Below are 15,050 nucleotides of genomic sequence, written 5' to 3' on the forward strand. Positions count from 1 at the left end.
TGCACAGTGACACAGGTAGCAGTGACAGGGGTATATATGGTGGCATAGATAGCAGTGACAGGTGTATGCATGGTGACACAGGTAGCAGTGACAGTTGTATGTATGGTGACACAGGTAGCAGTGACAGGTGTGTGCACGGTGACACAGGTAGCAGTGACAGGTGTATGCATGGTGACACAGGTAGCAGTGACAGGTGTATATATGGTGACACAGATAGCAGTGACAGGTGTGTGCATGGTGACACAGGTAGCAGTGACAGGTGTATGCATGGTGACACAGGTAGCAGTGACAGGTGTATATATGGTGACACAGGTAGCAGTGACAGGTGTATATATGGTGACACAGGTAGCAGTGACAGGTGTATGCATGGTGACACAGGTAGCAGTGACAGGTGTGTGCATGGTGACACAGGTAGCAGTGACAGTTGTATGTATGGTGACACAGGTAGCAGTGACAGGTGTGTGCATGGTGACACAGACAGCAGTGATGGTTGAGGGTTTTGTGCACGGTGACACAGATAGCAGTGACAGTTGTTTGCATGGTGACACAGGTAGCAGTGACAGGTGTAAGCATCATAGTGACACAGGTAGCAGTGACAGGTGTGTGCATGGTGACACAGACAGCAGTGATAGTCGAGGGTTTTGTGCATGGTGACACAGTGACTGTTGAGGTTTGTGTGCACGGTGACACAGTGACTGTTGAGGTTTGTGTGCACGGTGACACAGTGACTGTTGAGGTTTGTGTGCACGGTGACACAGTGACTGTTGAGGTTTGTGTGCACGGTGACACAGTGACAGTTGAGGTTTGTGTGCACGGTGACACAGTGACAGTTGAGGTTTGTGTGCACGGTGACACAGTGACTGATGAGGTTTGTGTGCACTGTGACACAGTAACTGTTGAGGTTTGTGTGCACGGTGACACAGTGACTGTTGAGGTTTGTGTGCACGGTGACACAGTGACTGTTGAGGTTTGTGTGCACGGTGACACAGTGACTGTTGAGGTTTGTGTGCACGGTGACAGGGAGCAGGTGGAGTGCGACCTGACCTTCCTGGGCCTGCTGGTGATGGAGAACCGCCTCAAGCCGGAGACCACGCCCATCATCCACAAGCTGCTGGAGGCCAGCATCCGCACCATCATGGTCACAGGTCTGTCCACACACACACACTGCTGTCATGATGTTTAGTTGTATCTGTTCGGTTCTTTGTTTATGTCGCTTCATTTTCTTCTTTTTGACTCACTTATGTAAACAAAGTGAGTCTATGTTTTAACCCGGTGTTCAGTTGTCTGTGTGTGTGTGTCTGTGGCAAACTTTAACATTGACATTTTCTCTGCAAATACTTTGTCAGTTGACACCAAATTAGGCATAAAAATAGGAAAAATTCAGTTTTCAGTCATCTTGTTTAAAACAATATTGCACCTCTGGGATGGGCACAAAAAAAAAAAAACGAAGCCTAATTATATGCAAACTGCATTTACTGTTATATTTATATTTTTCTAAACTTGGCACTTTGATCTGATATTCTGACCCAACAACAAGAGCAGTCATTATTATCATTTTTTGTTCAAACAGGAATTTCTTTTGCTAAGCATGGAAGTTTTATTTATTTTGCAAACGTTTTGGTGCAGATAGTAAAAAAGGGAAATTACTCTGTAATTAATGCTAGGGGACCTAATTTGCTTTAAACTGATCTTTCTCATCTTAAAAAGCTTGGATTTTTTTTTTAAGTGTATCACAAGTGAGTCTTGAAGGCCTTGCCTCTCCTGTTTACTTTTGTTATTGTTAGTGGAATATTCCAGTTACTCTTCTCATCCGCTGTTTTTGTTTCAATTTTATTTCAGTATATTTTATATATTTTTTTTATGTTTTGTGTCGTTGAATGGGCAGAATTGTGAAAGTCCTTTACTGTGCCTAATTTGATTCAATCAGTCCATCAGTCATCTTCATCGTTGTTGTTCATACGCTGTAACTCCCACTGTAACATGTATGCACGAGAGGGCTGTTACATTTTTTAATTATTTTTATCCCGCCGTATAGGCCATTATATACGCCGTTTTTTTTGGTGTGGAGGTCTGGGGGGTGGGGGGGGGGGGGGTTCATTTTATTTGTGTATGTTGTTTTATTGGTGTTACTTTCATGCCACTTTGATGCTGCTCACTCTGATTCACTCACACACACAGCCATCTCTGGGCTCATTGTGTCCTAGTGCTTGTGTGTGGGGAGTAATTGTTTGCCTGTATGTGGGTGGATGGAGTGGGAGTGTTTATGTCATTATCATGTGAGTATTGGTTTTAGAATCTTAATGATTTGCTGGTTGTTGTCTTTTTGTTTTTGGGGTTTTTTTTTATTGGCGTGGGAGCTTGTGAAGTGGTAGGATGAAGGGGGTGTGGGGTCAGAGGGCAAGGTAGAGGCATAGGATAAGGGGTAGGAGGGTTCTGAGAGTGAAGGGTTAGGTAGAGGGATGTGGATGAGTTTGTTGGTTAGAAAATACATTTTAATGTGCATGCTTTTTTTCTTTTTTTTTTATTTATTTTTAACTTACTTGTAACTTGCTCATCTTCATCTCAGTTACACTCTGTTTTAAAGTTTGCGTATGTCAAACAAATAATTTATGTTTCTGTGAATTGACATAAACCAGTCTTAAGTGGTGGCAGCTTGCAGGGGAGTCATCTGTTAAGCTGTCAAGAGGCTGGCGTTGACTAGCTAGTGTCTGTTAGTCCATTCTTTTTATTTGTTTATTTTTGTATAGATTATTTCACATGATATTTTCAGTCGTGTGCTCTCCTCCCTTTCTGTATTGTATTGTATTGTACTGTATTGTACTGTATTGTATTGTACTGTATTGTACTGTATTGTATTATATTGTATTGTACAATTCTCTCATCTTCTTCCTCCCCAGCCATATTTCTTTTTCAGTCCTTGTCCCTTTGCCCCCACAATGCTCTATTTTTGTGGCTGTTTTTCCACTGATAAGCACTGGAAGGTTTGCTTTGGGGGTACAAAAGTGTTGGCCATTAAATTGTATATTTGAATGGACACGATCCAATGTTTGTGCCACATGAACAGTGCCAAAACAAATGCTTGTCTCTGTTTATGAATATATATTAAAGTGTTTAACTTTGGTTTGGTTAGTAAATAAGGGATGCTCACTCAGTTAAGACCATCCAAGCCTAATCTAAAAATCAGTTTGAACAATAGTTTTTCATGTCTTTGATTATGGACAGGTCAGTCAAAAGATACATCTTAAACACCAGTATGATTTTGAATTGGTCATTATGTTTTGAACAGCAGTACAGTGTTAATGTGACTGTGAATTCTGATCTTACATGTGTGTGTGTGTGTGTGTGTGTGTGTGTGTGTGTGTGTGTGTGTGTGTAAAATATTAGGTATTATATATCCATTATTAATTTGACTTTAACGTTTGATTTTGTGACCACAGTACAGTATGATTCTGACTTGAATTACGGTCTCTTTGTGCTTGGATGGGTGTGTGCACATGTGTTTATGTATGTATGTGAATGTGCACACACGGTTGTGTATGTGTGTATTTGTGTGTGTGTGTGTGTGCGTGCATGTGCATGCGTGTATGTGTGTGTGTGTGTCTGTGTGTGTGTGTACAGGAGACAACATGCTGACGGCTCTCAGCGTGGCGAGGGAGTGTGGCATGGTGGACAAGACTGACAAGATCATTCTAGTTCAAGCCTACGAGCCTGCACCAAACAGCTCCAATCCTGACATTGAATTCTTCTATGCTGACGATCGGGAAACCAAAGTGGAGGAAGTCAATGTATGTCTGACTTCTTGGGTTTTTTGTATTGATTTCACAACCGTAGCTTACACCTGGAGCATGTAAAGGAAAACATGGCAACAAGAGTGTTGTCCCCAGGGGGTAGGGGTGTGGGGGTAGGGTGGGGGAGGAAAACAGAAAAGGTAGAAAACTACCAAAAAATGCATAACTAACATGCAGTTACATTTAACAGTAACAATTCAATAATGATAATAATAATCAGAAGCCATTAACACAATTCTGAAGTGTGTGTGTGTGTGCTTGCTTGCTTGCATGCTATCCGCATGCTACCACAGGACCTCGGTTTATCATCTCATCTGAATGACTAGCATCCAGACCACCACTCAGTGTAGAATGAAAGGGGAGAGCAAAGTGGTGAGTGTGGGATTCGATCCCATGTGCTTGGATTCTTTCACTTCCAAGGCGGACGTCTCACCGCAAGGTCACCACTCCTCTGTATGTGTGTGCAGAAAGCGAAGGGGTCGAGCGTGATCAACATTGATGAAGACAGTCAGCGTTTCCACTTTGCGGTGACGGGCAAGTCATGGGGCGTTATCAGGAAGTACCAGCCAGACCTCTTGTCAAAGGTGAGGGCAGTTTTCTGTGACAGGTAACAGGAGAATGGATCGCTACTTCTGTTTTGCCATCATTCTCATTTTAAGTCTCTGTCTTCATGTGTCTCTTGCTGTCTGTCTCTTTCTTCCCACCCTTGCTCTCTCTCTCTCTCTCTCTCTCTCCTCTCTCTCTCTCTCTCTCTCTCTCTCTCTCTCACCCTCTCTCTCACCCTCTCTCTTTCTATCCTTCTTTTCTTAAATTCCAAAACTTTGATTTTTTCTGTCTTCTGCTCCCCATTGCATTCACATCATCCTTAATCTTGAACTCCACCCGATCTTTTGCCTGTCACTTGAGATGAAGATTCATTTATTCAGACGTACAGATACAACATTTAAGAACATCTGGAAAACAAAATACTGAATTCAAGACCAAAGTGAGATCTTTGATGTGAAATGCAGACGGAAAAAAAAAAGTGGTGGTGCCAGAGTAAGATCTTTTAATTTGAAATGTAGACAGAGAAAAAAGGAGTGGTGCCAGATTATGTTCATCCAGCACCTGAACTGAGTTGTGACTGAAAATCATGCTACACAATGCAGCAGTACAATACAGTATCATCCCTTGTGGTTTGAATGTTACCTTATGAAGATGATGATGATGATGATGATGATATGGATACTTAAGTTGTGCCTATCGTCAGCTGGAGACCAAGCTCATCGTGCATTACAAACACGGAATAATTTGCACAGCTGGCTGCCTACCTGGGTAGAGCCGACTGACGTGCTCATCATTTGTTTCCTGTGTCATTCATTCAAGTTTCAGTCACACAAACACACACAGTCATACAGACATGTGACATTTTTTATGTGTATAATCGTTTGGCAGACTCGTGTGGTACAGACTTTGTGGTTTCAATTAAGTGTCATGTGTCATACAGACCTGCTAGTGCCTGTGATCTCTTTGTTCACATACATATTCAGAATATCAGATAGGCATGTTAAAGATCCTGTAATCCATGTTTGTGTTCACTGGGTTTTTGGAATAGGAACAAACCCACCATGCATGCCCCCCAAAACGGAATATGGCTGCCATACACATGAAAAGCCCACTTATAAATGCATTATAATCATATGAGTAAACATGGGAGTTGCAGCCTGATGAGTGAGAGAGTGGGGGTTTGATTTCATGTATGTGTTGTGCCATTGACACATAATTAAGGGGGTGGTATGGTTTCAGTTATGTTATGTCATTGATCTGTAACTGAGGGTGGTGGTGTTTCAGTTATGAGATGTGTGTCATTGACTGTGATGTGACGGGGTGTTTGTAGTTTCAGTTATGTGTTGTGTGACATTGACATGTAACTGAGGGGAACGGTGTGTGATTTCAGTTAGGTATTGTGTGTCATTGATGTGTAACTAAGGGGAATGGTGTGTGATTTCAGTTGTGTGTTGTGTGTCATTGATGTGTAACTGAGGGGAATGGTGTGTGATTTCAGTTGTGTGTTGTGTGTCATTGACGTGTAACTGAGGGGAGTGGTGTGTGATTCTAGTTGTGTTGTGTGACATTGACAAGGAACTGAGGGGAACGGTGTGTGATTCCAGTTGTGTGTTGTGTGTCATTGACGTGTAAGTGAGGGGAACGGTGTGTGATTCCAGTTGTGTGTTGTGTGTCATTGACGTGTAAGTGAGGGGAACTGTGTGTGATTTCAGTTATGTGTTGTGTGTTATTAACGTGTAACTGAGGGGAGTGGTGTGTGATTCTAGTTGTGTTGTGTGACATTGACATGTAACTGAGGGGAACGGTGTGTGATTTCAGTTGTGTGTCATTGACGTGTAAGTGAGGGGAACGGTGTGTGATTTCAGTTAGGTGTTGTGTGTCATTGACGTGTAACTGAGGGGAACTGTGTGTGATTTCAGTTATGTGTTGTGTGTTATTAACGTGTAACTGAGGGGAGTGGTGTGTGATTCTAGTTGTGTTGTGTGACATTGACATGTAACTGAGGGGAACGGTGTGTGATTTCAGTTAGGTGTTGTGTGTCATTGACTTGTAAGTGAGGGGAACTGTGTGTGATTTCAGTTATGTGTTGTGTGTCATTGACATGTAACTGAGGGGAGTGGTGTGTGATTCTAGTTGTGTTGTGTGACATTGACATGAAACTGAGGGGAACGGTGTGTGATTTCAGTTGTGTTGTTTGACATTGACATGTAACTGAGAGGAACGGTGTGTGATTTCAGTTAGGTGTTGTGTGTCATTGATGTGTAAGTGAGGGGAACGGTGTGTGATTCCAGTTGTGTGTTATGTGTCATTGACATGTAACTGAGGGGAGTGGTGTGTGATTCTAGTTGTGTTTGTGTGACATTGACATGAAACTGAGGGGAACGGTGTGTGATTTCAGTTAGGTGTTGTGTGTCATTGACGTGTAAGTGAGGGGAACGGTGTGTGATTTCAGTTGTGTGTTGTGTGTCATTGATGTGTAACTGAGGGGTGGTTTCAGTTAGGTGTCATACGTCACTGACATGTAAGTGAGGGGTGCGTGTGTGGTTTCAGCTGGTGGTGCGAGGCACGGTGTTTGCCCGCATGTCCCCTGACCAGAAGGCTCAGCTTGTGGAGGTGCTGCAGAATGTGGGGTTGGTTACTTCGTACTTCTAGGGGGGGGGGGGGGGGGGTCATCATTCTTTTTAAGTGTGTTTTCATCATGCTTGTTTTGTGGTTTTTCATCATGATTTTCGTGAGTCTTTCATTGTTACATCTTTTGGTCTTTAGTCACACTGCTTGTGGGTCTTTCATCATGCTTGTGGGTGTGGGTTTTTTTATTGGTCTTTCATCACATTTTTTGTGGGTTTTTCATCACACTTTTTGTGGGTTTTATGGGTCTTTCATCATGCTTCTTGTGGGTTTTGTGGGTCTTTCATCATGCTTGTGGGTTTAAGGTCATTCGTCACACTTTTGATTGGTTTTTCATCACGCTTAATGTGGGTTTTTGTGGGTCTTTCATCACACTTATTGTGGGTTTTGTGTGTCTTTCGTCACACTTTTGGTGGGTTTTGTGGGTCTTTCCTCACACTGTTTATGGTTCTTTTGTCACTCTGTTTTGGGTGGGGGGGGTGGAGGGGGGGGGGGGGTTGTGGGTCTTTCATCACGCTTCTGATGGGGTTTTCATCATGCTTAATGTGGGTTTTGTGGGTCTTTCATCAAGCTTCTTGGGGGTTTGGAGTCTTTTGTTACGCTTCTTGTGGGTTTTTCATCGTGCTGCAGATATATCTGCAGAGGCCAGTGGAGCCAAGTTAACATGTCACTGTTTGGTACTATGTCTTAACTTCACAAGCTCTTTCGGAGATATTTGTACGATAAAATGGATGATACATAAATGATGTAAATCAGCCTTAATGATAATGCCATTCTTCTTAAACAGGAAATGTTCAAATAATAGCATGTACCAAAACTTTTCTTTATAAATCTGGATGATTATATGTTTATGTACATGCCAGTGTATTCGTTTTTGTGTGTAAACTGTCCGTTTTAGTATTTGCATTCATTTTTTTCTTGTTATTATTTTGTTTTCTCTCTCTCTCTCTCTCTCTCTATTGTACTTGTTAGTTTGATTTCTTTGCCCTGAGGGCCAGATGTAAAAAAAAAAAAAAAAAAGGCATGACTTTGCTTATTCCACTTCCTTCTTGAAATTCAGTTCAATTCAGTTCAATTCAATTCAATTCTTGCTGTGTGTGCTGTGGCAGGTATTACGTGGGGATGTGTGGGGACGGAGCCAATGACTGCGGAGCTCTGAAAGCGGCTCACACAGGAATCTCCCTGTCGGAAGCTGAAGCCTCAGTGGCCTCTCCCTTCACCTCCAAAACGCCCACCATAGAGTGTGTGCCTTCTGTCATCAAGTGAGTCAGTGGTCTGTGGCTGCAGGTGCTCGGATGTCTGTCTGTCTGTCTGTCTGGGTGTCATGGCATTGAGTTCTTTTAGGTGTCTGTATTATTGTGTTCTTTAGGTGTCTGTATTATTGTGTTCTTTAGGTGTCTGTATTATTGTGTTCTTTAGGTGTCTGTTTTATTGTGTTCTTTAATTGTCTGTTTTATTGTGTTCTTTAGGTGTCTGTATTATTGTGTTCTTTAGGTGTCTGTATTATTGTGTTCTTTAATTGTCTGTACTATTGTGTACTTTAGGTGTCTGTTTTATTGTGTTCTTTAGGTGTCTGTATTATTGTGTTCTTTAGGTGTCTGTTTTATTGTGTTCTTTAATTGTCTGTTTTATTGTGTTCTTTAGGTGTCTGTTTTATTGTGTTCTTTATTATTGTGTTCTTTAGGTGTCTGTATTATTGCGTTCTTTAGGTTAGGTGTCTGTTTTATAGTGTTCTTTATTATTGTGTTCTTTAGGCGTCTGTTTTATTGTGTTCTTTAGGCGTCTGTATTATTGTGTTCTTTAATTGTCTGTATTATTGTGTTCTTTATTATTGTGTTCTTTAGGTGTCTGTATTATTGTGTTCTTTAGGCGTCTGTATTATTGTGTTCTTTATTATTGTGTTCTTTAATTGTCTGTATTATTGTGTTCTTTAGGTGTCTGTATTATTGTGTTCTTTAATTGTCTGTGTTATTGTGTTCTTTAGGCGTCTGTTTTATTGTTTTCTTTAGGCGTCTGTTTTATTGTGTTCTTTAATTGTCTGTTTTATTGTGTTCTTTAATTGTCTGTTTTATTGTGTTCTTTAGGTGTCTGTATTATTGTGTTCTTTAATTGTCTGTGTTATTGTGTTCTTTAATTGTCTGTTTTATTGTGTTCTTTAGGTGTCTGTATTATTGTGTTCTTTAGGTGTCTGTATTATTGTGTTCTTTAATTGTCTGTGTTATTGTGTTCTTTAGTTGTCTGTTTTATTGTGTTCTTTAGGTGTCTGTATTATTGTGTTCTTTAGGTGTCTGTGTTATTGTGTTCTTTAATTGTCTGTTTTATTGTGTTCTTTAATTGTCTGTTTTATTGTGTTCTTTAGGTGTCTGTATTATTGTGTTCTTTAATTGTCTGTGTTATTGTGTTCTTTAATTGTCTGTATTATTGTGTTCTTTAGGTGTCTGTATTATTGTGTTCTTTAGGTGTCTGTATTATTGTGTTCTTTAGGCGTCTGTTTTATTGTGTTCTTTAGGTGTCTGTATTATTGTGTTCTTTAGGCGTCTGTTTTATTGTGTTCTTTATTATTGTGTTTTTTAATTGTCTGTATTATTGTGTTCTTTAGGTGTCTGTTTTATTGTGTTCTTTAGGTGTCTGTTTTATTGTGTTCTTTAGGTGTCTGTATTATTGTGTTCTTTAGGCGTCTGTGTTATTGTGTTCTTTAATTGTCTGTTTTATTGTGTTCTTTAATTGTCTGTTTTATTGTGTTCTTTAGGTGTCTGTATTATTGTGTTCTTTAATTGTCTGTGTTATTGTGTTCTTTAATTGTCTGTTTTATTGTGTTCTTTAGGTGTCTGTATTATTGTGTTCTTTAGGGGTCTGTTTTATTGTGTTCTTTAGGTGTCTGTGTTATTGTGTTCTTTAGGCGTCTGTTTTATTGTGTTCTTTAGGTGTCTGTATTATTGTGTTCTTTAGGTGTCTGTGTTATTGTGTTCTTTAGGCGTCTGTTTTATTGTGTTCTTTATTATTGTGTTCTTTAATTGTCTGTATTATTGTGTTCTTTAGGTGGCTGTATTATTGTGTTCTTTAATTGTCTGTGTTATTGTGTTCTTTAGGTGTCTGTTTTTTATTGTGTTCTTTAGGTGTCTGTATTATTGTGTTCTTTATTATTGTGTTCTTTAGGTGTCTGTACTATTGTGTTCTTTATTATTGTGTTCTTTAGGCGTCTGTATTATTGTGCTCTTTAGGTGTCTGTTTTTTATTGTGTTCTTTAGGTGTCTGTTTTATTGTGTTCTTTAGGTGTCTGTATTATTGTGTTCTTTAGGTGTCTGTATTATTGTGTTCTTTAGGTGTCTGTATTATTGTGTTCTTTATTATTGTGTTCTTTAGGTGTCTGTATTATTGTGTTCTTTAGGTGTCTGTATTATTGTGTTCTTTAGGCGTCTGTTTTATTGTGTTCTTTATTATTGTGTTCTTTAGGTGTCTGTTTTATTGTGTTCTTTAGGTGTCTGTTTTATTGTGTTCTTTAGGTGGCTGTATTATTGTGTTCTTTAGGTGTCTGTTTTATTGTGTTCTTTAGGTGTCTGTTTTATTGTGTTCTTTAGGTGTCTGTTTTATTGTGTTCTTTATTATTGTGTTCTTTAGGTGTCTGTATTATTGTGTTCTTTAAGTGTCTGTTTTATTGTGTTCTTTAGGTGTCTGTATTATTGTGTTCTTTAGGTGTCTGTTTTATTGTGTTCTTTAGGTGTCTGTTTTATTGTGTTCTTTAGGTGTCTGTATTATTGTGTTCTTTATTATTGTGTTCTTTAGGTGTCTGTTTTATTGTGTTCTTTAGGTGTCTGTATTATTGTGTTCTTTATTATTGTGTTCTTTAGGCGTCTGTATTATTGTGTTCTTTATTATTGTGTTCTTTAGGTGTCTGTTTTATTGTGTTCTTTAGGTGTCTGTTTTATTGTGTTCTTTAGGCGTCTGTTTTATTGTGTTCTTTAGGTGTCTGTATTATTGTGTTCTTTATGTGTCTGTGTTATTGTGTTCTTTAGGCGTCTGTTTTATTGTGATCTTTAGGTGTCTGTGTTATTGTTTTCTTTATTATTGTGTTCTTTAGGTGTCTGTTTTATTGTGTTCTTTAGGTGTCTGTTTTATTGTGTTCTTTAGGTGTCTGTTTTATTGTGTTCTTTATTATTGTGTTCTTTAGGCGTCTGTTTTATTGTGTTCTTTAGGTGTCTGTGTTATTGTTTTCTTTATTATTGTGTTCTTTAGGTGTCTGTTTTATTGTGTTCTTTAGGTGTCTGTATTATTGTGTTCTTTAGGTGTCTGTTTTATTGTGTTCTTTATTATTGTGTTCTTTAGGTGTCTGTTTTATTGTGTTCTTTAGGTGTCTGTTTTATTGTGTTCTTTAGGTGTCTGTATTATTGTGTTCTTTAGGTGTCTGTTTTATTGTGTTCTTTATTATTGTGTTCTTTAGGTGTCTGTATTATTGTGTTCTTTAGGTGTCTGTTTTATTGTGTTCTTTAGGTGTCTGTATTATTGTGTTCTTTAGGTGTCTGTTTTATTGTGTTCTTTAGGTGTCTGTTTTATTGTGTTCTTTAGGTGTCTGTGTTATTGTTTTCTTTATTATTGTGTTCTTTAGGTGTCTGTTTTATTGTGTTCTTTAGGTGTCTGTTTTATTGTGTTCTTTAGGTGTCTGTATTATTGTGTTCTTTATTATTGTGTTCTTTAGGTGTCTGTATTATTGTGTTCTTTAGGTGTCTGTATTATTGTGTTCTTTAGGCGTCTGTTTTATTGTGTTCTTTATTATTGTGTTCTTTAGGTGTCTGTTTTATTGTGTTCTTTAGGTGTCTGTTTTATTGTGTTCTTTAGGTGTCTGTATTATTGTGTTCTTTAGGCGTCTGTTTTATTGTGTTCTTTAGGCGTCTGTATTATTGTGTTCTTTATTATTGTGTTCTTTAGGTGTCTGTATTATTGTGTTCTTTAGGTGTCTGTTTTATTGTGTTCTTTAGGTGTCTGTATTATTGTGTTCTTTAGGTGTCTGTTTTATTGTGTTCTTTAGGTGTCTGTTTTATTGTGTTCTTTAGGTGTCTGTTTTATTGTGTTCTTTAGGTGTCTGTATTATTGTGTTCTTTATTATTGTGTTCTTTAGGTGTCTGTATTATTGTGTTCTTTAGGTGTCTGTATTATTGTGTTCTTTATTATTGTGTTCTTTAGGCGTCTGTTTTATTGTGATCTTTAGGTGTCTGTGTTATTGTTTTCTTTATTATTGTGTTCTTTAGGTGTCTGTTTTATTGTGTTCTTTAGGTGTCTGTTCTATTGTGTTCTTTATTATTGTGTTCTTTAGGTGTCTGTTTTATTGTGTTCTTTATTTGTCTGTATTATTGTGTTCTTTATTATTGTGTTCTGTATTAGACTGTTCTTTAGGTGTCTGTATTAGAGTGTCCTATACCTTACAGGCTGTGTGCATTTAAGTATATATAATGGTGAATAAGAGTATATGCATTAAAGTACATGTTTGGATGTTGTTTTAGTTTGCGTTTGACTCTTCTCATTGGGTGGTGTGTGTGTGTGTGCGTGTGTGTGTGTATTTGTGTGTGTCTATGTGTGTGTGTGTGTGTGTGTATTTGTGTGTGTGTGTGTGTGTGTTGTTGTTGTTGTTTCAGGGAAGGGCGGTGCTCCTTGGTTACTGCCTTTGGTATTTTCAAGTACATGGCAGCATACAGTCTCACCCAGTTCACCTCGGTTCTCATCTTATATTACGTGAGTGTGTCATCCGTACCACAGTCTTTCTACCTTTTTAGTGCATTCGTAGTTACACTGTTCTCCCACAGTGTGTCATCCCTACCACAGTCTTTCACAGTGTGTTCGTACCACTACTGTTCTCCCACTACTGTTCTCCCATAGTGTGTCATCCCTACCACAGTCTTTCACAGTGGGTTCGTACCACTACTGTTCTCCCACAGTGTGTCATCCCTACCACAGTCTTTTGCAGTGCGTTTGTACCACTAATGTCTTTTGCAGTGCATTCATACCACTGCTGTTCTCCCACAGTGTGTCATCCCTATCACAGTCTTTTGCAGTGTGTTTGTACCACTACTGTCTTTTGCAGTGTGTTTGTACCACTACTGTTCTCCCACAGTGTGTCATCCCTACCACAGTCTCCCATCGTGTCATTCTTTCCACAGTCTTTCACAGTGGGTTCGTCTACTGTTCTCCCAATGTGTGTCATCCTCAGCACAGTCTTTCACAGTGCGTTTGTACCACTACTGTCTTCTGCAGTGCATTCGTACCACTACTGTTCTCCCACAGTGTGTCATCCCTACCACAGTCTTTCACAGTGTGTTCGTACCACTACTGTTCTCCCATCGTGTCATTCTCACCACAGTCTTTCACAGTGGGTTCGTACCACTACTGTTCTCCCATAGTGTGTCATCCCTACCACAGTCTTTCACAGTGGGTTCGTACCACTACTGTTCTCCCACAGTGTGTCATCCCTACCACAGTCTTTCACAGTGCGTTCGTACCACTACTGTTCTCCCACAGTGTGTCATCCTCACCACAGTCTTTCACAGTGGGTTCGTACCACTACTGTTCTCCCACAGTGTGTCATCCCTACCACAGTCTTTCACAGTGGGTTCGTACCACTACTGTTCTCCCACAGTGTGTCATCCCTACCACAGTCTTTCACAGTGTGTTTGTACCACTACTGTTCTCCCACAGTGTGTCATCCTCACCACAGTCTTTCACAGTGGGTTCGTACCACTACTGTTCTCGCACAGTGTGTCATCCCTACCACAGTCTTTCACAGTGGGTTCGTACCACTACTGTTCTCCCACAGTGTGTCATCCCTACCACAGTCTTTCACAGTGGGTTCGTACCACTACTGTTCTCCCACAGTGTGTCATCCCTACCACAGTCTTTCACAGTGTGTTCGTACCACTACTGTTCTCCCAGTGTGTGTCATCATCAGCAGTCTTTCACAGTGCGTTTGTACCACTACTGTCTTTTGCAGTGCGTTCGTACCACTACTGTTCTCGCACAGTGTGTCATCCCTACCAGTCTTTTACAGTGTGTTCGTACCACTACTGTTCTCCCATAATGTCATTCCTTCCACAGTCTTTCACAGTGCGTTCGTACCACTACTGTTCTCCCATAATGTCATTCCTTCCACAGTCTTTCACAGTGCGTTCGTCTATTATTCTCCCAGCGTGTGTCATCCTCACCACAGTCTTTTGCAGTGCATTCGTACCACTACTATTCTACAAATGGTATATCCATCTCAGATGAAGACACTCAATGTTGACGTTCAGCACATTAAGTTTTTTATCTATTTTGAACTGTCCATTTTGCTTGTCTGATTCAGTCATGTGCATAAACATTGTGCATATGTTATTTTAGGACTTTGGAAAATGATTCAAGACTGTGAAGAGCAGCATAATTTTACTCTGCTACCAGAATCAAAGAACATTCATGTTAGCCTTAACAAAGCAGCATAGAACATTGTAAAAGAGTAGGCAAAACTGGAGTTTGGCTTTTGTCATTTTCCATAACATTGGTTCAGTTATTCCTTCCTGACTTAAAAGCAGCTTGCTTATTTGTTTTTTGGTGGTTTTTTATTTGTATTGGTAGGGATTGTCACTTTTGTGATTTTACATGAATTTTGTATTGTTCTAGCAGACCTTAGAGTTTCACTTCATGATAGGCGGTACATCTTTGGCATTACAAGAAGTTTTGTTTTCTGAGGGATTTAAATAACAATTAATTGTACTTTTATCACAGTGTTGTGACCAGCTAGACCCATCAGCCCTCAATGCCTGCAGCTGTAGACAGCTTAGAAAAGATCATGCTACCATTGTCTCAAACATTGTTCTGATATGAATGGAAACTTGTTTTGTGACCACATCCAAGATCCATCTGTGTCTTGTTTGGTACAACAGCAGTATTACCACTGCTTGGATTGTCTGCCTTCCTCTAGTTGTAATGAAAACTTGATGTGGCGAGTGAGTTTCAGTGTGCGTACTGATCCATATACACTACATCATATCTGCCGCTGGAAGAAAAAAAGAGGAAGCAGATGCATGACTTTTGCACAAATCGAGTAAGTGGAATCGCAGACATTTGGAT

General features: G+C 39.6%; 1 protein-coding gene across 2 annotated transcripts in view; it reads left to right on the top strand.

Moving 5' to 3' along the window:
• LOC143287755 (polyamine-transporting ATPase 13A3-like) overlaps positions 1 to 15,050 on the top strand; it is a 76,476-nt gene that overhangs the window by 48,997 nt on the left and 12,429 nt on the right. For both annotated transcript variants that reach the window (XM_076596016.1, XM_076596015.1), the window contains exons 20-25: positions 1,021 to 1,145; positions 3,619 to 3,785; positions 4,256 to 4,372; positions 6,885 to 6,964; positions 8,072 to 8,224; positions 12,590 to 12,686. In XM_076596016.1, the coding sequence (XP_076452131.1) occupies positions 1,021 to 1,145; positions 3,619 to 3,785; positions 4,256 to 4,372; positions 6,885 to 6,964; positions 8,072 to 8,224; positions 12,590 to 12,686 (739 nt within the window). The remainder of the gene's footprint in view (positions 1 to 1,020; positions 1,146 to 3,618; positions 3,786 to 4,255; positions 4,373 to 6,884; positions 6,965 to 8,071; positions 8,225 to 12,589; positions 12,687 to 15,050) is intronic.

Source organism: Babylonia areolata, chromosome 11 (assembly GCF_041734735.1).
Source record: "Babylonia areolata isolate BAREFJ2019XMU chromosome 11, ASM4173473v1, whole genome shotgun sequence".
In the NCBI taxonomy this organism is placed as follows: Eukaryota; Metazoa; Mollusca; class Gastropoda; order Neogastropoda; family Buccinidae; genus Babylonia; species Babylonia areolata.